This window comes from Cupressus sempervirens, chromosome 4 (genome assembly GCF_028749045.1).
Source record: "Cupressus sempervirens isolate cs-2001-9-10 chromosome 4, ASM2874904v1, whole genome shotgun sequence".
Taxonomy (NCBI): Eukaryota; Viridiplantae; Streptophyta; class Pinopsida; order Cupressales; family Cupressaceae; genus Cupressus; species Cupressus sempervirens.
The window spans coordinates 589660178-589683105 of record NC_143121.1 but is presented as its reverse complement, the minus strand read 5'-3'; the positions used below and the strand labels follow the sequence as shown (position 1 = coordinate 589683105).

The 22928-nt window shown below is 36.6% G+C and overlaps 3 protein-coding genes across 5 annotated transcripts in view; 1 reads left to right on the top strand and 2 right to left on the bottom strand.

Moving 5' to 3' along the window:
* LOC149562579 (methyltransferase) overlaps positions 1–22928 on the top strand; it is a 162775-nt gene that overhangs the window by 105614 nt on the left and 34233 nt on the right. The gene's annotated exons all lie outside the window — the stretch shown is intronic.
* LOC149562582 (uncharacterized) lies at positions 17577–18592 on the bottom strand. The gene is made up of 2 exons (XM_089824184.1): positions 18134–18592; positions 17577–17996 (listed from the first exon to the last, which is right to left on the bottom strand). The coding sequence occupies exons 1-2, from the start codon at positions 18521–18523 to the stop codon at positions 17577–17579; spliced, it is 810 nt and encodes a 269-aa protein (XP_089680310.1). The 5' UTR covers positions 18524–18592.
* LOC149562581 (uncharacterized) lies at positions 18921–20308 on the bottom strand. Its single transcript, XM_089824182.1, has 3 exons — positions 20162–20308; positions 19316–19970; positions 18921–19176 (listed from the first exon to the last, which is right to left on the bottom strand). The coding sequence occupies exons 2-3, from the start codon at positions 19936–19938 to the stop codon at positions 18936–18938; spliced, it is 864 nt and encodes a 287-aa protein (XP_089680308.1). The 5' UTR covers positions 19939–19970; positions 20162–20308; the 3' UTR covers positions 18921–18935.

Genomic DNA, 22928 nt, shown 5'->3' with positions numbered 1-22928 from the left:
TTTCGCTTGGCTAGGATTTCCCTAGTTAACAAATAATGGTGTTATGAGTTGCATTGTGTAATGCTTATGTTTACTTTTCAGTTTGATAAGCTATGCAAGTTTAAAGATTGTTAATAATATCCATAGTTGGGCAAAAGTTTGTGGAACACTGATTCAGCAGCCCCCCCCCTCTCAGTATTCTTAATTCTAACAATTGGTATCAAAGCACAGTTACTCGGGGAAGGCTTAGCAACTTGAGTAAGATCATGATGTATATGGAGCAATTGCAAATGAATCTTGAGGAACTTGATACAGTTATTGAAGAAATAAATAAATTGAAGATCAAACTTAAAGATGCACAAGATTTCAAAGCTAAATTAAAAGAGCAGATTGAGACCTCTAGAATGAAAAATAAAGAGTCACATGTTCAGATCAAGGATTGTGAAGTAGTTTCAAGGCTTAAGAAGGAGAATGAAATTATGAAACATGAGCTTGGGATCACAAACTTGAAGATGAGTATGATAGAAGATGAGAAGAAAAGTCGATCAGATTTGAGATCTGAAATCCAAACTTACTAAGGTGACAGTTGAACTTGAAATTACAAAGTTACAATATACAGAACTTGAGAAGTACAGCACTATTATTAAAGGAGAACTTATACAAACAAAGCAACATCTTGAGAAGTTATATTCAAGCACTAAGAAGCTTGATGAGCAAATAATGACACAAAGACCCGTTGGAGACAAAACAGGAATTGGATATGTTGAAGGAGAATCATCTAAAGGATCTAAAGCTACTGAGGAACAAGATTTAGTGAACCAACAGCCTAATTATGAAGAAGATCAGAATAAAGAAGTACCTAATAAACTTGAATAACCTAAAGATGTAAAGAGACAATTCGATGGAAGATGCTTTGCATGTAATCAGCTTGGACATATGAAGGATTGCACAAGTAAATATTCTAAACCCTTTTTTGGTTATTGTTATAATTGCTTCATTTATGGTCATAGATCTAATGAATTTAGGAAACCTAGATTTAATATTGGTAATAGAACACATGAAAGGACTAACCCCTTTGGAGAAACCATTGTCTTAAGAAATCATGTAGTATGTTATAAGTGCAACAATCTTGGACATAATGCTAGAGATTGCAGATTACAGATCAACCAATCTGGATGTACATATGGAATCAAAGTCCTGACATGCTATAATTGCAATAATTTAGCACATACAACTAAATTTTGTAGATTCAATGGATTTGGGAACAATGGAAGAACACATAACACAAGATCACAGAATGTGAGGACACTTAATTCTAGAAGGAATATGGACAACACTAAAAGAAGAATTGAAAATGTAAAAGTTCTTAGCAAGACATTTTTGAAGTAAGAAACACCTGTGAATTCAATGGTATGGATTGAAAAGACTAAGAATACACCAAAGAAGAAAATTACCACTGAAACCTCCACATTAACTTGAACTATCAATGATATTGAAAAAACAACAGATATTGCACCAGACAATCATTAGACCCCTTGATGGAAGTATTAAGTTTTACACAATTGAGGATAGCATGGAATGAATATAGTTTAGCTATGGTTAAGAGCGCAAGAATAGTTATGCACATATGTGATTGCATGAAAGAATATAAGTTCATTGGATAAGATATCAGCTTTTTGAGTTCCAGTACTTACGCAATTAATGCAGATCTAATTTTAGGTGGCTTTAAAGATTGAAATTGAATTATTTGGAAACCGTTTGATCGATTGAAGCCTAGAGAAACTTGGCAGAATGATTGAAAGGAGATTTGAAGGATTTTGGAAGCAAATTCAGCGAATTTTCGTAAGAACCCTAATTTTCAATTTCGAAGGTATGTATACTTTTGCAAGGTCATTTCTTGAAAAGAATTTGAAGGTAAATAAGTGAAAATGGATTCACCAGTTTATGACATCTTAGAAAATCCTAGATATTAGTTTAAAAGGAACCCTATTTTATCTTTGGTTGATGATCCCGCTAGGGCATTTTCGCAAGTGCTGGAAGATGCTAGGGCATACATTCGCTGCAAATTTGAGACTTTAGGAGAAATGGACTTATACAGGGAATTTAACGATGTCTACAAGGATGCCAAGTCTTTTAAAGAAGGTTTTGAGCACCTAGGGCAACTCGATGTTGCGCAATATATCTTTTATGAGGAATTTTTTAAGGAAGAGTGGTCAAGGACCATTTTGAGTAGAGTGCATGACAACATGTTTTGGGCTGGGGATAAACCAGTCAAAATCACTAGTGACTTAAATTATGAGGTGACAAGGGTAAGCAATGAAGGTATAATTCGAATCAATGAAAAGAATGTTAAGAAATTAGTGCAAGAGAATAGTGAAACTATTTAGAATGGAAGATGCATGATGCTTAGTAAGATCAAACAAGATGATGTGAGATTCCTAAGTAATATTCTAGCCTACAAGATGAGTACTAGTTCAAGGGAAGATTAGGTATCAGCATGGATTTATGCATGCTGCATACAAAATGTGTGTGGACAAAGTAAAGGTAAACCTATGTGAGATTATGAAACAACTATTTGACAACTTCGAGAGAATTAAGAAAAACAAATATGCAGGATTCAGATTTGAGTCTTTGATCACATATCTTTTCTTTCATATTGTGAAGAGATTCCCAGATATGCCTGTGTCAGAATAGATCTCAGGGAAGTTTACTATGGAACTAATCACACATTTGTTTAGGAAATTTCCAGCAGAGAAGATAATCTGATTTAAGAAATGGGCTGGAACACAATATTTGGTGAGAATCATGTACCTGCGATATCAATGTTCAATTTCTAGAAAAACTTGCAAAAACTCGAAAGAGTTGTATGCAAACCAAAAGTTATCATATTATTAAAAAATGTAAGAATATATGCAATGATGGAACAACAAAAGTCACCATAGCCTTGAATTCAAAATGTATATGTGGCTATAATAAAAACAACAATATTTAACTAAAACTATTCAAAACTAGGTGTTTATTTACCTCAACTTGTCGGGGTCATAATTTTTGACCTAAAGCTCGAAATTCAAAACTGTTTACACCGTTGGAAAGAAGAACTAAAAATTTAATTTTAATCCCTAAAACAAATACCTAGTTTTGGGAACCGATGAGAATTTCAACTTTAAATTTTTAGCAGAAGACCTCGGAAAAAGCCATTTAAAAAGAAATAGAAAAGCTTTAAAAAATAAAAATGAAAAAGTTTCAAAAATTTGATCGTTCTGGATAATTTGAATCATTCTTTCCCCCTTAAGAGGCAATGGGCCCCATTGCATCAAGCTTCTGCAATAGATGAGGGAATTGTGCTCCAATATGTTCCTTGGTTAACCACTTGCCCTGATGAGAGAATTGACTATTAAGATAATATCTTATACTTTCTATAATAGTCAACTACTTGTCTATAGTCCGTCTTTCAGTCTAGATAGGAATGTTTCCTATCCCGTCTCTTTTGTCTTCAGTCCAGATAGGAATGTTTCTTATCCTGTCTCTAGTTTTGTTTCTAATTCCGTCTTCAGTCTACGTTGTTTCTTTTAGAAACAACGTCCTTGTAATTCTTTATAAGGAACACATTTGTTCCTCTGTTTAATCAATCAATCATCCGGAAATCCGTTAATCTGCCAACTCTTCTTGAATCTTGTAACATTGACCAGCTCGTACCACCCAATATAGAGGAATTTTTTGATTTCTCAAAGATTTTGGCATGACTTTAGTGACATGATCACACTGTAATGGAGTAGTAGTGGATGGATTCAATTCTATAGCATGAATATGTTCAGTAGCTTGAGAGATGTCCAATAATGGAGGAAAATAAGGTCGCAACAATTCCACATTAAAAACTAGATGTAACCCCAAAAGCTATGGCAAATCAAGTTCAAAAGCATTCTCACCAACTTGTTTCTTAATGGTATATGGGCCATACCAAATGGCACGAAGCTTTCTATTAGGTCCTTGGAGGCACTTGTTTTGAAGATGTAGCCATACCTTGTCACCAATTTGGATATGATGGGGAGTTCTATGTTGATCATGTCTTTCCTTATACTTCTTATTGCGTTGCTCTAAAATATCAAGAACTTGTTGCTGTAACTGTTTAATCTTTTCAATAATTTTTTTGCCTCCTTTTCAGTATTTAGTGGCTGACTAGATTGCAAGATAGGTAGTGCTACATCTGTAGGTGCCAATGGTTGATACCCAAGACAAACCTCAAATGGACAGTGTCCTAAAGGAGTGTGGAGTGCACGGTTGTAGTTATGTTGCACATAAGGGAAGTTCTCATCCCATGTACGTGGGTGTTTGGAGTGATACATTCAAAGGATATGGATAATCATTCTATTTACTACCTCTATTTGGCCATTTGTTTGAGGATGGAATGCTGTAGACTTTGTCAACTTTGTGTCCATTCTAGCTCATAGTGAAGACCAAAGATTATCGATGAACCTATTATCCCTGTCAGAAATAATGCTTTTTGGCAACCCAAAATAAACCCAAACATGTTCAAAAAATAGCTTGGCAGTCTCCTTTGCTGAAATCATTTTTTACAGCCACCGTGATAGCCATTTTAGAAAATCTATCTACCACCACATATATACAATCATTTTCCCTTCTGCCACTTGGAAGCCTAGACATAAAATTCATTGACACAAAATGCCATGGTTTATTAGGGCTAGGTAATGGCAGAGAGGCTCAATTTACGATTTGAAGGCTTTGCAATTGCACATGCTACACAAGATTCTATATATAAAATGATATCCTATTTCATTTTTGGCCAATAGAAATACTTTTGGAGAATTGCAGTAGTCCTACCAGTAGCAAAATGTCTTGTCACCCGGCTATAGTGTGCTTCTCATATCAGTTTCTTTCTTTCTTCACTAGGGACACATATGTGACCAATATGACAAAGTAACACATCATGTACATAAAATTCAGAAACATGCTTCCCTGCTAAGACTGCATTGTAAATGTCACAAAAATCAGGATCATCACCATATAGTTGAGCCCAAGTTTTTGTTTGATGGCCACGAGAATCCAACACCATTGTCAAGCCTATGATTGGAGGCCTACTCAAACAATTTGCTACTTTAACTGCTTCCCTTTTTATGATGAATGTTGAGGTGAAATTGTTGCAAATAAGCTGACCACCTCTGATGCCTATCATTCTGCAACTTCCCTTGTGTTTGCAAGAATTGAAGAGGTTTATGATTTGTATGTACCACAGTTTCCTTTCCCAAGATATAGTACTTCCATTGTTTACAGGCCTGAACAATGGCATACAACTTGTTGTCATAGGTGGAGGTACCTTTGTACTGTATCATAAAATGTCTCACTATGATATGCGATGGGGTGCCCGTGCTGCATGAGTACAACACCAAGAGCATAATCTGATTCATCTATTTCTATCTCAAATGATTGTTGCAAGTTTGGAAGGACCCATACTGGAGCTGAACATAATCTTAGTTTTAATTCCTCAAATGCTTTTTTTTTTCCTCTGTCCACCGAAATTTTGCTTGTGCTCCACCCCTGAGTGACTGATTAAAAGGCCATGATAAATGTGAAAAACTAATACAAATCTGTGATAGAAGTTAGCTAGATGTAAGAAACTGCGAAGTTCTGTGAAATTTGTAGGAGGTGGCCAATCTCTGATTATTTGTATCTTTGTAGGATCTGCATGAACACCCTCACTATCAATGACGTACCATAAGTATTGGATGCTTTGCATACGAAAATAGCACTTTTCTATGTTGGCATAGAGTTTTTTTTTTTTGCAGACTCAAAAACACTTGTTCCACATGTTACAAATGATCACACCAAGTTTTGCTAAAAATGAGGATATCATCCAAATAAACAACTACACAAGAATCAATGAATGGTCTAAGCACATCATTCATCGACCTCATTAATGTAGCAGGAGGATTTGTAAGGCCAACAGGCATAACCAATTATTCAAACAAACCTTGCTTGGACTTGAATGCAGTCTTCCATACATCCGTTGGATCAATTGGTACTTGGTGATACCCAGATTTTAAGTCAATTTTTGTAAAGAACTTAGTGTTAGAACATAATAGCTTCGGTAAGATAAATGATTGAATGAGAGACGTTTGAAGTCTCTCATTCAATCATCTATCTTATAAATTAATAAATATCATTAGATATACTGATTTATGCCATCGCAATAATGGAGAGATTGCCTCTGTTTAATCCATTGTCAATGATCAATAAACATTGATAGATATAGATGTGCCATGCCAGACATGAAACCGATTTAAATAATTGTGTTAAACTCAACAATTGGGAATCATCAAGTAGTATACAGTAAGTGTAATGTCCCCATTTTAGCAGTTGACCAAGTGTGTGTGCGTTAGCCTTGTTCTACATGGTCCCGAGGGCTAACGAAGGGTTTAATGGGATCTTGGAGTGTTTTGGCCTAGTCATTTCCAGTTTGGGCCAAAACGAAGTTGATTTACTCAGTTTCAAGCATACTTACTATTTTTAGTAAGTCGGCAAGACACAGTGCAGGTCAATTTTGGTGATTGGATTCGATACTCCTCGGTGAGAGCTTTCCGATGAGCTATCACTCGCATCATTTGGAGTCTGATTGCTAATACATTTTAATGCCTGAAGTTTTATTAAAGTAACGTCTAATTTAATTGTAAAATATTAAAGTGTTACTTTAATATTTATTTTATGGTGATGTGTACCCAAGGGAGACATAAGGGGTATTTTAATATATGTTTTATATTATACATCTTTTATCCCACATTGCCCATATGAGTTGAGCGGACCCGTGGGAATAGAATAAAAGGAAGCATTTGTGGCTTCATTAGACAGGTTGAATATGAGAAGAAATTGGTGTGTGAGTTGCAGCTCTGTTCTTGGCATTTGAGGACGTTTATCCTCTCTTGTAACATTCTAGACGTCATTCCCTTGGGGTTTGGCCTTTGGAATTCTTTGTTATTGGCTTCATTATCAGGCAGTTTAGTTGCATTTCCGGCTACAGGCAGATTTGGTATTTTGCTCATATCTTCTTCACTACTTGTCCGACGCTTATGCCGCTTTGAGGGAATGGTATTATGAAGGTAGTGGACTGATTGAAGGACAAAGTATTGTAGTAGCAAGTTCAAAAGCATGGGCTGGAGTATTATGTCAATACTGCTGAAGTAATTAGTGAGTTGATAAATCTGGCATGTATTTGGTTTTATGAATTCTGAAAATAACATTTTATTAGCAATAGTTCATTTCCACTTTGCATATCATTGTAGTTTCTTTCTTGTTTATGTTGTATGATACCAATTCCATGCACGAAACACAACAAACAAATAAACGTTTGATTTCCGGAGTTATAAGGGGTTTTAAGAAGTTGAATGCAAACTGTTTGACATAATTCCTTTCAGCAATTTGGTTTAGTTTTTTGGGACATCTAGGGTTGCCCATTACAGCAAGTGTTATCATGCGATACCTTCACAAATGGCCATGTACAACCGTTGAATATCTTTAGAAATATGTATATCGCTGGGTCTAAACATAGAGACATGTCTATGTATAGACATGTCTTCATGCATGTGAAGACATGTCTATTCATGGACATGCCTCTTCATAAAATATATATATGTAAACCTAATTGGTGAGAAGATATATTGAAATCAATTAATATTATCTTCCAGTGATCTGCAGAAAAGAATTATTAGAAATATATCAACAGTGATATTACATTAAATCAGAAACAATTCAAGAAGAGACAATCCAAGCATATATCTTGATATAAAATTAGAAATTTGATTACCTTTACATGGTATCAGAGCCAGGTTAAATCAGACCTGAGGCTTTCAAATTTGTGCAAAATTTAAAATCATAAATATAACATCACATTTCTCCAAATAGCCAATGCTATTAGATTCGAAGATAGACTTGATGGAGGAAATAATTGTCTCTTGGAAATTCAGGATTATGATGGTACTTAAAGAAAATAGAGTACAATCATTTGTAATTGAAAAACCTGAAGAACTAAGCGATCGAGAAAAATCTACTTCAGATGATGGGATTGAGAAAGCTATGAAGATAATAGTGGATGCAGTTAGAGACCACATTGTACCTATTCTAATGAAATGTGATACTACTTACGAAATGTTTAAAACACAGCACATATGAAATCAGTAATACTAGCGAAACCCTAGCATTAAAAAGACAGATGAATCACATAATCATGAACAAGGGAGAATCTATCAATGCCTACTTTATGAGACTTTCAACTCTAAGAGATCAACTCTCTGGTGTAACAAACGGATTTTCATATCGAAAACAAAGACAATTTAATAAATAATTTCCTATATTAAAAAATAGACAACTGATATCCATTTCCTATGACATCAACTGATTTAACAATTAATTGAAATAACCATAATCATGGCAACGTTCATTCGGAATAATCTAGTTCAACGATCAAGTGAACATTACTGTATTTATGATCAACTGAAATAACTAATTTAACGATCAACTGAAAATAATTGTATTTATGATCAACTGAAATAACTAATTTAAGATCAACTGAAAATAGTTGTATTTATGATCAACTGAAAATAGCTGTATTTATGATCAACTGAAATAACTAAATTGACGATCAACTGAAAATAACTGAACTATCCTTTCTACATACAAGTGAAGTAAATACTTATCAAGAAATGAAGGAAAGAAACATACAAGTGTCATCCGGAGGATTTTTAGCTAGTTGTGTAAACCTCGGCTTTGGTGAGAGAAGTGTTGACATAGGCTTAACCTCCCAACCTCGGAACATACTTGTTGTGAGGTTTTCACACCATCGCCCCAAATCTTGGGGACCCCCCTTTCTTTAATTGCCTCGGCAAATTTTTGGTTTGCCCAAAAATTTTGAGTTTTGAAAATTTCACAGCTTGGCACCTTCAGGACAAATATGGGGAGGCTTAGCTTATTTTCACCCGGTTTCAACTTGATTTTCCAGAGCTATCAATTTTACCCTAGGCCGAATAATTTTCTAAGTTAATTTCAACTTGGCAGGATAAAGTTGTGAATTTTGTACTTAGACGTTTTCTTTTGAAAATTTGGTTTTAACTCTGTAATTTTGGATTATTTTCAAAAGAGAAATTTTAATTAGACTTAAGTTTTTGGAAAAATCTCAAATTTTTCTTTGGTGAAATTTTTAATTTTGTTGAAATGAGGAAAATTGCAAAAAAATCGATTTTTGGTTCTATATGCAATTTTATTTTATTTTATTTATTTAGCTTGGCAAAATCGATTTGGTAGAAAATTGCAAAAAATTGGCTTTAATTGGATTAATTGCCTTGAAAACTTTTAAGTTTTTAATGAATTTAGTAATTTAATATTGAAAAAATGGCTTTTGGTTAGCCAAAATCCAAATTTAATGACATATTAATTACTAAACCCTCATTAAATGGAAATATTTAACACCCTCAAGGCCATTTAATTTCGTTTTGCAATTTGGATCTAATTGACAAATTTAAAAGTGCAATATCCTTTTGACAAAATTAATTTTGTTGAGCAAAGCATTTAATTGAGGGCCTTAATTTGGAGTTAATTTTGTTTTTTGTTTTCTCCTAGACCAGGTTGGCTAGCTTTATGGAGAAAGAAGATTGGCTATAAAGGGAGTGTCCTCCCCATTTCATTTTCACAAATCACTTTTCTCCTCTCCATGTTGGGCGAATTTCTTAAGGAGCAGATTTTTCCAGACTTAGGCAATTTTGTGGAAGGCAGTTCTTTGCATGCTTGGGCGATTTTTGCTTGCATTCCTCCATTTTCAGGCCTTGACGATTTTTCTTGTGGGCAGATTCTTGCATATTTTGGTGGTTTGCTCCTTCATTTGTGGGCTGTGATTTGTGCCCTAGGTAGCATTTTGGGCAGATTTCAGACTTCATACATGGACAAATTTGAGACAAAGGCAAAATTTTCCATTCTTCGCATTTTATTGAGGCAGATCTGATTCTGATTTTTTGGATAATTCATGGTGAAAGTCTGATTTTTTCCTATTTAGGACTGCATTTTTATACCAGATTTTGGCAATTTTGTTGGGAGAAGAGATACATATGAAAGTTTGATTTTTGCATAGAAGGCAAGTGTTGGATAGTTTTAGGAGTGTAAATTCCTAATTTGCAAAGGGATTTGAACTTCTTGAAAGTCACATCCTAGGTTCCGAAAAGTCGCTGTAAGTTTACTGGTTAAGGTGAATTTTCATCATCTAGAGTTGCAAGGAGTGCTTAAGCTGACATCCATATTTCGTTCTAGTCTAAGGATTGCTCTGCTTGGTTCTTCTTGCCTTTTGGTCCACCACTCTACCATCCCGTAATAGGACGACGAGCATGGTGGATGATAGTGCAAGTAAGAATCCCAAGCGGGCGAACACTAAGAAAGACAAAGAGGATATGACGCCCAAAACTTCCTTTTTGAAAATGAAGAGAATAATCGACACCAATATCTGTATAGTGGAAATGATACGGATGAGGGACAGACTGAAGGTATGACAATCCCCCTTGGCAAAAAGGATTTACAAGAGCGGAATTGTACACGCAGCGGCCTTTCCTCCCGCATTGCCCTATCCAGAATTTGATCTAAATAGTAATTCCATCATTTTTCATGAAGAGAAGAGAGTGTTGGCCAGCATTGGCGAACAAGCAATTGAAGAAACATTTAACATTCCCCAGTACAAGTGCATGACAATTGTAATGATGGATCAAGCAACTAAGTCATTTCAAGAGAACTAAGGGGCCTATTACACGCTTCTAAAGCAGAATTGGATACGCGAGGGAAGGAAAGGAGTTAATAGATCATCGAGGCTTACAATGGCAGATTTCAAATCAAAATATGGTGATCTCGTTGTTCTTCTCAGTTGGATCATGGGCCTAGCTCAAGGGATGAGATTTGAAAACTGGATGTACTTCTTCATTGATGAGATCGAGAAAGGGAAAAGAAGGTTTGATTGGGCCAAGATCATAAGCGAGAACTTACAATTGCAACTCAGAACCGTGCAAAACCAAAGGCAATTCTACATGAGCTCCTATCTGTTCTAACTTCTACCTAATTGCTAGATTGTACAAGAGTCCGGGACTTAAGGCCTTAGGAGAAGTTGGTAGCGGACCAGGACAATATTTGGTACATGAATGCTATCTGCAGCTCCATTTGCACAATAACAAAGATTACAAGATATTTTGCGATGCCTTCGCCATGAAGACAGTAAGGGTATTACAAGGGACACCTGCTAAGAGACTTTCATCGGAAGCAGAAGCAAGAATTAAGAAGTTTGGGAGTTGGTTCATCCAATTTCCGCAGTTTACATACATTAGAATGGTAGGAAGTACAGTTTGTCCCAAGAGGCTTCCAAAGTACCCACCCGACAAGGTAGTTTTGTTAGAATTGGCTAGACAACTTGAGCACTATGATAGAATAATGAGAAACGAAGAGAAAACATGCATTTCATTCTCAATCATAATAGGCAATGATAGTTGCCCAAATCGAGCCTCCTTTGAAGCCGCAGAAAAGGAATTGGAATGGTATCATCTAGGATGGTACAGAGCAAGGCAAGGGTTTGACCCTAATGGTCTTATGAAGGCATCTCATGGAAACGAATTTGGGCATGTTCCCACCATAGAAGACTTTTGGGCCAACGCCAAAGATGACTTTCATGTGAGAAAGCTAGCTTTCTCAAGGCTGTCGGTGAACATGATGAGGGCTATTAGATGGAGAGGCCTTGATATTCAGAATCAATTGGAGGATGATGGAAATGTGTTGAGAGAAGACTATGATACAGTAGAAGGAACAGAATTGAATCCAGTGGATTGGGATGACCATCAGGATCCTTCCTTGGAAGTAGTTACAAGGGTAGTGGATCTACATACCGAGTCGTGGTATAATAAAGGACTAAGGAAGCTACAAAGAAAAAGGATTCCCCTTACCTATGAGATGATGAAACAGAAAGAGAGACAAGCAGAATCAGTTGGGCACAGGAATGAAGGAAATGGCCGGCAACAGAAAATAATTAGAAATGGCAAGAAGAAAGTTTTGGAGGTAGAGAAGGGCAAAGAACATCCAGAGCGTCCAGCCAAGAGACAGCATGCAGCACCGTCAAGAGAGAGTATAATTGAGGCTAGAAGCCAAGAGGTCAATTTGAATGATAAAGAAGTCGCGGTGGAGGTGAGCTCTGATTCGGAATCAAGTGGCTATAGTGAAAGCACCGAATACTCCCCTCTCTCGGAGAACCAACAAGGAAATGATATGGAAGAAACTAGTAGAGAAGAAAATGGACCAATTGACATCGAGGCAATAAGTCAGGAACCCGAGGCCGTTGGTGATGCTTTGTTAGTCGAACCAAATCCAAATTTGGGGAGATGCACTACACCACTATGGTTAAGATAAATGCTTATGCCAAGAGGTGAGGTGATAGCGGCCCATACAGCTGAGGAAATACAAGGGTTAATAGAAAAGAGTGATAGCGAGAACCAAAAACAAATGGCAAGAACGGTGGCAAGGGTAATCAGGAGCGACAATGATGATCACTGAAAGGTTCAGATTGCTATTCCAACAGTCAACAAGGCAGTGAATGAGATTGTGGCTCAAGAATACGAAATAGTAGAACATAACTTGGGAAGGAATACAGATGATATGGAGTGTGAGGAGGTCCAGGAAGGTATAGCATCGATCAGAGAAATGTTAAGGCAAACAAAAGGATAGTAAAGTTGGAGGCTGAGAACAAATATTGGAGAGATAGCCAACCCATCCAACAGCTGCACCAGGCAGCCCTTCCTCAAGACAGCGGGAGCAATTCAGGAGAAATATCATCTTAGCTACATGAAGTCAGGGTTGGATCCATGATACAATCCAAGATGGGCAAAATTTCTTGCCTTCCTTCATCTTGACATTCCAGTCATTAGTGGCCATTAGAGACAAGTTCAGGTTATTCGAAGAGGAGTGGAAAGGTTTCTTTCCTATCAGAGATTTAGCTATTCCGAGGCTACAAGCGTTCATTGGGCTACCAGAGGCATATTTGCAAAGGGCCGGATTGGTAGATGAGAGAGGATTGAGTATAGTTGAATCTTGGTTTGTTGCATTGACTACCAGATTTAGAACACTTGAAGAGATACATAATGAGATTGCATGACACAGTCCAAGCGTCGACACCTCTATTTCAACCATGATGAGCGACGTTGGAGTGACACTTGATTTTGAGGGTATCAGAGAAGAAGATGTGAATGAAACAGATTTTGGATTGAGGTTGGATGAGTTGGGAAAGGTTGCCATCAAGAGAAAGCATTTGAGAACCCTTTCCTCTCTCAGTGCTTTTATTGGATTTGCAAAGGAATATGAGAAGGATCATGAAAAAATACTACAAGCAGCGAAAAGCGTGGCGAAGACAGCTGAACTCAAGGCGAAGCACACACTTTGTCCTCCTATGGAAGAAGTTGACGAAAGGCTAGCTAAGTTCATTGCCTTAGCTAAGAAAATGAAAGAAAAGGGAAAATTTATATTAGAAGATCATTTGATGTAAGCCCAAGTGGCAATTTTCTCTTTCTTCTAGAATATGACACATGTCTATTTCTGATTGGCCACCATTTTGGTGCCTTCTCATTGGTTGCCACTTTTTGCACTTTTTTCATTGGTCCATTGATGAGGTGGTAGCTTCTCATTGGCTGATGGGGTGGCAACCCTAATTAGGGTTTTGAGGATCCAATCTGGATCGTTGATCTTGTTTTGATCTCCACCGTTCGTTGTATTTTTGGCCCCTATAAACGGCCATTTGCTCTCATTTCTAAAGGGGTCGAAGAAATTGTTGCGAAGATAATACCAAAATTGCTCTCTTTTTCATTGTTGCAATTGGCATGTTGATTAAGAACATTGGGTGTTATTGCATGTTTTCTACTTCCACTTAGATTTCTTTTCAAGTTGTTAAAGTTGGTTTCATTTCAAGTTGTTTAAGTGAGAGTAAAGTAGATGGATAGTTATATGGTAGCATTGGTAAATGTTTGATAGGGATCAATACTAGACCACTAGCATCTTAGCGGCTGGTTGGGAAGCTTTGTGTGGTAAACTAGTTTATTATTCCTTCGAATCATTGCACCTGTGGAAGTAAGGCTGCTGGTCAGCTCTCATTAGGTTCGATCCCCGTCCATTTGCTAACCTTCCATGCATAGGAGCAGGAGTAGAATAGTGAGTAGTTGAGTAGTTGAAGTGTAGAGAGAAGAAAGTTAGAGTAGATCAAGTGATAGAACTCATCCATTCACCTTCCACAAACATCGCTTTCCCATCAACATCATCATCGGCAAACACACCCTCCATCATCGCGACCATCAACATTATCTGCTTCCACACATTTCACAAACCGAGCCACCATCACCTTCATCCCATCAAAGTCCAAGTCATCCTCAACAATTTTGCGTAAGGCCACCTATGTGATTACCAACGAATCACATCGATAAAACTGAGCGAGTATCCAACGGTGTAAGGAACATTGGAGTTATACTCATGTCTCATGAGCATTAACTTTTCAAGAGAGGAGTTGCATGTTTGATATCCCGTATCGAATATTTAAGTCCTAATATTTTATGTAAGTGGTACAAAACTCGCATCAACAATACTTATTCCCACACAATCTATTAAAATAGAAAAACTCTTCCTACCTCGAGATTGAGCTTGGGATGTTCTTAGTCTAGTCACTTGAGCATCCTGGTGTTTAGAATGTCCGCACAATTATGAAACGAACATGCTTGCATAATTGGCGCCTCTGACATCAAGTGATCATTAGATGACAAACATGCCTATAAACTACCTTGGCCAAGGATTTCCGATGGGCTCAACGACCCGATCACCACCGCTCGACTTGACAACAGGTTTCATTATAGGGATGAGCATGAGCAATTAAGTATATTTCATTTAAGTTATTCATGTCTGATTTCTCTTCTGTTTTCTTGTAGATTTATTCCATCTCTTCACCATTCATGGCTACATAGCCGGTGATTCCTAGGTGTTTTGAAAGATTATGAGCATTCTGCCCTTTTGCACCTCTTCACCATTTCATGGCTACACTGCCGGCGAATCCCAGGTGTTTTGGAAAGTTATGAGCATTCTATTCTTGATATCTTTTATCAGGAATTGTAACAAAATAAAACTTGTTCTTGAGATAAGTAACATTCATCTAGGTTCTTATCACACTTAGAAACTCCTCTTTAAGAGATACTATTCAACTTCTTTTATGATGATTCAAGCAACAATGAAAGTAAGAAGAAAATTCATTATGAATCACAAGGATTATTCATCAAGTTAAATAACGTGATCATAGACATAAAGAAAAGAGGTTCTTGTGCCTAGCCGGCTGCTATAGAAATTGTATTTAAAAACATTGGAATGGTAACTCATGACCTGATAAGAATTCGGTATTGTTTTGAAGAACTTGCAATCTGATCGGTTCCCTCCAGTTGCTTGAGACCTCACTTTCGGTGCATATAATCTTTGATTCTTAGCCATAATACTTGCATGGCAAAGAGTAGAAATCGAACTGCTTGAACAAAGCTTAATAATCGGTATTGCAGGGTATTGACGGAAGTAATTAATTGGTAAATGAGAAGTCGGTTGTTGTGGAGGCAATGAGGTTTGAAAATGTAGCAGCAGAAAGAAATCGGGAATATGGAATGATGCCCGACTCCTCTCACAGCTTCCATTTTAAAGAATTAGCCATAACTTCTTGGCTTCCATAAATTAAAAGATTATTTGTCAATTCAAAATTGCCAAGTATTAAATCGGTTGAAAAGAAAAGAAAAGTAAAAGATTGGAAGAAAGAGTTGGAAAAATTATAATTCGGTTTTATTTTTATAATATGTATATACATATGTTAATGTGAATATATCAAACGGGTGACATCATTTTATTAAGTTATTATAATATAATGGTGCCATTTCATTTTTATATTTATATGTACGTATATATATATTATAATAATATGACGAAAGACCAATTAAAATCCCTTGAGGTACATTTTATATTTTAATTAGATTATTTTATGTTTAGATTATTTTCTTAATAGCTCATGTGGGTCCCACGAATGTATCCTATGTTCAAGTCATTGTGTCATTTCTAAAAAAGTTTAAGGTCATACCTGTCGATCCTGATGGTTGAACTAAGCAAGCATCCTATTCCGATGATCCTGTTTAGCAATGCTTCCCCTCTCTTCATCATCTCGTGCAATCACCCATGAAAACACTTTTGCCATAATAACAATTCTATAATAATTTCATATAAACATTTTAAAAGACTTTAAATTATTAATCATAATTTCAAATCAAGCAACTGCTAATCATCTAATAACAGTTAATGGTTAACGACTATATTCATTAACAGTTAATACAACGCAAAGAAACGTGAATCGGAATCGGATCGGAATCGGCAAGGTCGAATCGAATCGTGAATCGGCAATGAATCGGCAATGAATCGGCGATGAATCGGCAAATTTGAAAAAACCCTTTAAATTTAAAGATTTTAACAATTTAAAACTTATTTCATGCACCCTTTATTGAATATAACTTAAGCACACTATAACATCATCAAATAGAAGTTAAAACTTAACATACATAAACATGAAACATAAAATCCATCACATATGTAACTATGTTATCTAAAATGTAAATTGTAGGCTAGCTGAAGTAAATAGAAATCAAATGATCATAATGATTTAAATCATAGAATGTATGTAAGATGATCCATAAGACATCAAATCATAAATTTATGTAAGAATCTAAGATGAAGATCCATGAAAGTTTGAAACTTTGAAACATATGTCTATCAGTATCAATGATTCAGTATCAATATCTGTAAACAAAATATAAAAACAAGGCTCCAGCTCAAGCCTCAGGCTCATAGTCATCATCATCCTCAACATCATCCTCAAGCTCGGCTACAGCCTCAGCCTCAGCCTCTGAGTATCCAGTCTGCCTAGTAGCAAGGCATCTAATGTAGGTCCTAGAGGACTGTCGAGCCATATCTCCCGCATATAAGATGGGCTCATGAATGTCGCTAGGGCTTGTGTCTGTGCGTGCACGTGTGCATCTACCAATGCCTGAAGAACTGCTCTAGCTGCCTCAGCCTCTATATCCACCTGGTCAATCCACGCACGGTCTTCCTTAGTGAAGACTGGATCTACAACCTCTGTGAGCCACTCTGATTCTGGATCAATCTCCTCCAGAATGATCGGAGAGGAGTCAGTGCCCAAAATCTGTCTGATCCTAAGACAGAGGTTGTAATGAACGAAGACAAGATCATTCAACCTCTGCACTGTCAACCTGTTTCTCCTCTTCGAGTGGATGTGCTCGAACATGGACCAACTGCGCTCACATCCAGAAGCGCTGCTTGGCTGACTCAGAATACGAATGGCAATTTTTTGAAGTTTTGGGGTTGTGGCCCCAAACATTTGCCACCATCTATCTAAAATAAAGGAAAATAAAAATAATTAGTCTCATTTACAAATTACAAATTACAAGTTAACTCTAAAATTACATAATCAACTTTAAGTTTAGAATCTAGATTCATGAACATTGAATATATTATTTAATTTTTACTTGGCTGTATTGTTTCCGAGCATCTATGGCTACCCTGCTAGAGAAAAGTGGCCCTTCTTTATTATTGAACTTATCAAGCTCAATAATTGCAGCACTGCTATCCTCATCAGTACTCAACCTCTGGATCACTGTATATAATCCGGTGAGAACCTCCTCATCCGCCTTGAAGTCAGGACGGAAACGAAATGCCGAATTCAAAAAGTAAGCTGCTGCATGGATGGGTCTGTGGAGCTGATTCTGCCATCTCCTATCAATGATGTCCCAAATAGGGGCATACTTCTCCTGCACTCCTGCATATTGAGCTCTAATGGCCTCCTTGGCCCTATCCATGCCCTCATATATGTAGCCCATAGAGGGCTTCTCCCCATCAGCAGTTCGTAGGAGAGATACAAGAGGCTCAGTGGCCTACATATAAAGTAAAACAAAAATTTGAGTCAAAACTTAAACATAGAATAATTCAATAATATAAGGTAAAACTAAATCATTAAACAATTAGCATAGTAAACTGTAAAATATTAAATGTTAAATTGCAATAAAATTACCTTAAGTATTTCTCTAGCAGGTTTCCAAAAACCATCATCATCAAATATGCAATCCACCACATCTATCCCTGCAGTGGTCGTAGCATAGGAAGATGAAATCCACTCCCGCCCAACAAACATGCTCCTCAAATCATCCCTTGATGTCAACAAGGACTGCAAGGTGATGAAATTCGAGGCAAACCTCGTGATCCCTGGACGAGCTAACTCTTTGTCTCCTGTGTACTTCCTCATTGTGCTAAGGACAAATGAATGATTATAAATAAATTTACATATGTTTTTTGCCCTTTCCACACATGACTTGACCCACTCAAGTTTGCCAATTTCCTCCAACATGAGGTCAAGGCAGTGTGCTGCACAAGGGGACCAAAATATGGTGGGGTGCCTCTCCATCAAAAGTTTGCCTACAACAATTTTAAGATAATTAGAAATTCAAATTTCAAACATGTTAGAACTTAGGAAACTTAGAAATTCTAAGTTAGAATTAGAAAAAGTTCAAAATTCAAATAAATTTATTTTCAAAACTTAAAAAGTTAAAAGTTTACCTGCAGCAACATAAGTTGCTGCATTATCCGTCACCACTTGCACCACATGTTGTTCCCCCACCTCTGCTATAACTTCCTCAATAACCTCACATAAGTATGTGGCGTTTTTTACATGAGCAGAAGCATCAATGGATTTGAGGAACATGGTATATCCTACAAGTAACAAAACAACGAATTATAATTACTATTAGCAATCAACAAATCAAAATTTGAAATAGTCAATCACGATTCAAAATTATGTATGTAGGAAAGTAGAATGATCAATCACCTCCACAGGATACAAGAAAATTGAGGAGTGTTCTTCCCCTCCTATCTGTCCAATCATCAGTCATGATGGTGCAACCCTTTTCTATCCACTCCTTTCGGTTGTCCTCAAGCTCATGCCTCATATCCTCAACCATTTCCTCCAGGAGGTATCCACTCAACTCAGCCTCAGTTGGGGCTTTAAACCCCGGACCACAAATGGTAACTGCATCTATCATGTTCTGCCAATAAGGAGTCCTGTCACAAATAGATAATGATATTGATTAGAAATTTAGATGTCAAAAACTAAAATCATAAAACAAGTAGATATAATTAAAGTTTTACTTTTACTTTTAACTTTAACTTTGAAGATAACAAAGAAAAAAGAATCAATTACCTGGCTGCAATAAATGGAATGTTGCAAAAGTACCAGAATTTGCAAATCTCTTTTCTGGCAGCATCATGAATCTCCTTGTTCAAACCCATGCCCTCAAGCGTGGGTTGGGAGCCAGGAGTAGTGCGGGGCACAAAGTAACTATCCATTCTGCTTTTCCGCACTCTAGGCCGCAATAGGTTGGTGTTGGACTCTGTCTCAGTATGAGACCGACTACCACTAACACTCACATGAACACTAGCACTAGGATGAAAAGGAGGCCTAGAAGAACCCTCTCCAACACAATCTACGGATGCGGAAGCTGATGCAGATGCACTTGCAGATGTAGATGCGGTTGCGGATGTGGGAGCATGGGAGCCAATACCTCTTAACCCTTCAAGTTGCATTTTCTTAGTCAACTTGTCTTGTTCAATTTTTTCTAATGCCACTAAACAAGAGCGTTTTGCCTCAGCGGTTTGTTGAGTGCAAACTGTGACATCATGGCCAGGTATGCCAGCAATGTGGTATTTCAATCTATAGATACCTCCCGAATTTATTTTTTCTTTGCAAAATATACATTTTGTTTGATATTTGGTTCTCCCAGGAAACTCTTCATTATATTTCCAGCATTCATCTTTTTTACCCATTGTGGAAATTGGAAAATGAAAGCAAAGGGCTGCTGCAATAAAAAAATTCATGTAAAAAATCAAAGTTTGCAACTAATAAACAAAAACTAGAAAACAACAAACCCTAGTTTGCAATTTAGTAAAACTAAAAATAAAAAACATTCAAGATTTGCAAATGAACACTAAAAAAATTTAACAAAAAATGTATACTACACTAACATGCAAAAAAAAAACCAACACTTACCTCTTGCAAATGAGTTGAGGAGTGTTGATATTGACTCCTTAATGCTCCCAATGCAATTTATGGCCTCCCCAAATGGACTTTTGATCTCTTTGGTGCTCTTCCTTCTTGCCGGTTGGAAACCTATGGATTCTCTTTTCTCTTCTTCTCTCTCACTCTTCCTCTCTTCTACTCATACTAAGCAAATAGAAGGCTCTTTAGGGTTATAACAAAAAGGAAAGTCAACTTAGAAAGCAAATAAAACATGTGTTTTTTAAAAAAAATTGAACTTTCTATCCTTGCTGCCGTGGCCGATTTCTGGAGATTCACGATGGCGATTTTGGCGATTTTTGCCATGAATCGCTGATTTTGGCGATTCAGGCAATTCACAAGAAAAAATCGCCACCAGTGATTTCCGATTCCAAAAAAATCGGGAGTCATGAATCTTATCGCGATTTCGGCGATTTCATGGCGATTTTTGGAACTATGATACAACGTATATAAATAACTTCCTATTTCACATGATCATGAAAGAATAATCCGTTAAATCCAACGGTTATGAACAAGTTTAAAATTAGGTCAAAATTTTGGGATGGAACATTTGGTCTCGAATAAATAATTGAAAGTAAGGAGTTGACCCTAATAGCACTAGATGGTTTACCCAACACCTGGGAAACCTTTATACAGGGGATCAGTGCCAGATCTAAATTTCCTAAGATTGACTGTCTTAGAGCAGATTGTCTTCAGGGGGAATCTAGACAAGCAAAGAAAGGGTTCAATCGCAAGAATATTGATGAAGACCTTTAAGTTCTTTATACCAACTTTCACAAGAAAGTTAAGAAGAAACAATTTAAGAAGAGGAAGGGACATCAAGGCAAGAATAACTCCAAGAAGGATCTCTGTCATATTCAATCCTTTAGATGTGACAAATGTGGGCACTATGTTGCAAAATGTCCTAAAAGATCAAAACAATAGGCCACATATGCTAGAGTTGAAAAAACAAGGGAGGAGAAGACTTTGAGAAATATGTGCTATACTCAGCACTTTCAAATCAAGTATCAAACAAAGTCAACTCATGGGTGATCGATAGTGGCTCATCTAGGCATATTACACTGCTTAGGGAAGTATTAGACTCCATGATATAGGAAATTGATGAAGAAGTAACAATTGGAGATGATTCTACACATCCAGTTAGAGGAATTGGAACCTGCACCATCAAACTAAAGACATGGATATCACTACAACTTACAGGAGTACTATATGTTCTAGGTATCAAGAGGAACCTAGTCTCTATCTCAACACTAGAGGATAATGGGTATAGAGTAACCTTTATGGACAACAAAGTGTTGACTTGGCCTAATAATTCATCTATTAAGAAAGCCAAAACCATTGGTCAAAGAAAGGGTTACATATATGAGCTGTACATAGAACAAATCTAGCCCTAATCCATGAAGTTGCAAATGCCAATGAAGTTTGGCATAGAAGACTAAGACACCTAAGTTTCAGAGCCTTATAATCTATGGGAAATCTTGTCACAGGTTTACCCAAGTTGAAACAATATCATTCAAGTGCTTGTAAGGGATATGACCTAGGTAAAAATACTAAGGGATCCTTTTAAAATAGTACTAGGAAAACAAGTAATATTTTAGAATTAGTACACTCTGATGTATATGGACCCATGTCTGTACCCTCTTTTGGAGGATTTTTGTACTATGTAATATTTGTAGATGACTACTCTAGAAAGACTTGGATCTACTTCCTAAAATGTAAGTAATCAGAAGAAATCCTTAATAGGTTAAAAGAATTCAAATCTCTAACTGAAAACTCATCAAGAAATAAAGTAAAAACATTAAGAACTGACAATGTAATAACCCTCCTCAAATCTGCCCTAAAAAAAAAACTGCTGAAAGCTCAAGGAATTTCATCAAACAATTCACATGCAAGGGATGTATGACTGATATAGTATTTCAGCTAGCTTCAAATGACTTTTTCTTCAATTTGCATCAATGAGAATCTTGTGCTAGAAGACTACAATGGACTACACAATGACCTAACATTAGTGTGCTACTAATTTTGACAATATTCAATGCATATATATGATCTAAGCATGAGAAATGAACACCTACAACCAACTGACATTTTTATAGATAGTTGGTATGCAAACTAACTAGCTGATAAATAATGATATTAAATTGCTTAAATGACACCAGCAACTATTATCTTCTTAATTGCAATGAAAATTACAATGCTCATGAAATATGGCCAAGACTTTGGCATTTACATGGATTACAAAATGATAATGCTGGTATAATGCACACTTACAGCTGAAAGCTTATAACACCCTAAAAAGCAGTACGAACGAAAGAACCTGGTTATAGATGGCTGTAATAATTTCCTTCAATGCTGCCCCTTTTGCTTTGCTTTTTTCAAACTGCTTTTTCGGCCTGCTTTTTCGTGCCCGTTTTTTCAGCCTGCTTTTTCAGTTCCACTTTTTTGGACTGCTTTTTCGTATCTGTTTTTTCGGATTGCTACTATGTTGAATCTCAAGACCATATCTTTCAATGGCATCAAGATTTCCAGCTTGAAGGGATTTTGTCCTTCAAACTATAGAGACAATCTCTAGAAAATTTTTCAATTTCTTTGATATTTCCAAGCATGAATAAATGAGAGCTATCCTCTTTCTTTTAATCCTTTCCTCACTTGCTCCATGCTTCCGTCTTGCCAATGTGGGAGAATACATGACTTTTAATATTACTTCTTTTTTTCTTTTTACAAAGTCCATGTATGTACC

Coding starts and splice junctions, on each gene's coding strand:
- LOC149562582 (XM_089824184.1), bottom strand. CDS start 18,523: ATGGAGAGGCACCCCACCATATTTTGGTCCCCTTGTGCAGCACACTGC. Junction 17,997..18,133: donor CTGCTAGAGAAATACTTAAG/GTAATTTTATTG, acceptor CTTTATATGTAG/GCCACTGAGCCTCTTGTATC.
- LOC149562581 (XM_089824182.1), bottom strand. CDS start 19,938: ATGGGTAAAAAAGATGAATGCTGGAAATATAATGAAGAGTTTCCTGGG. Junction 19,177..19,315: donor ATTCCATTTATTGCAGCCAG/GTAATTGATTCT, acceptor TATTTGTGACAG/GACTCCTTATTGGCAGAACA.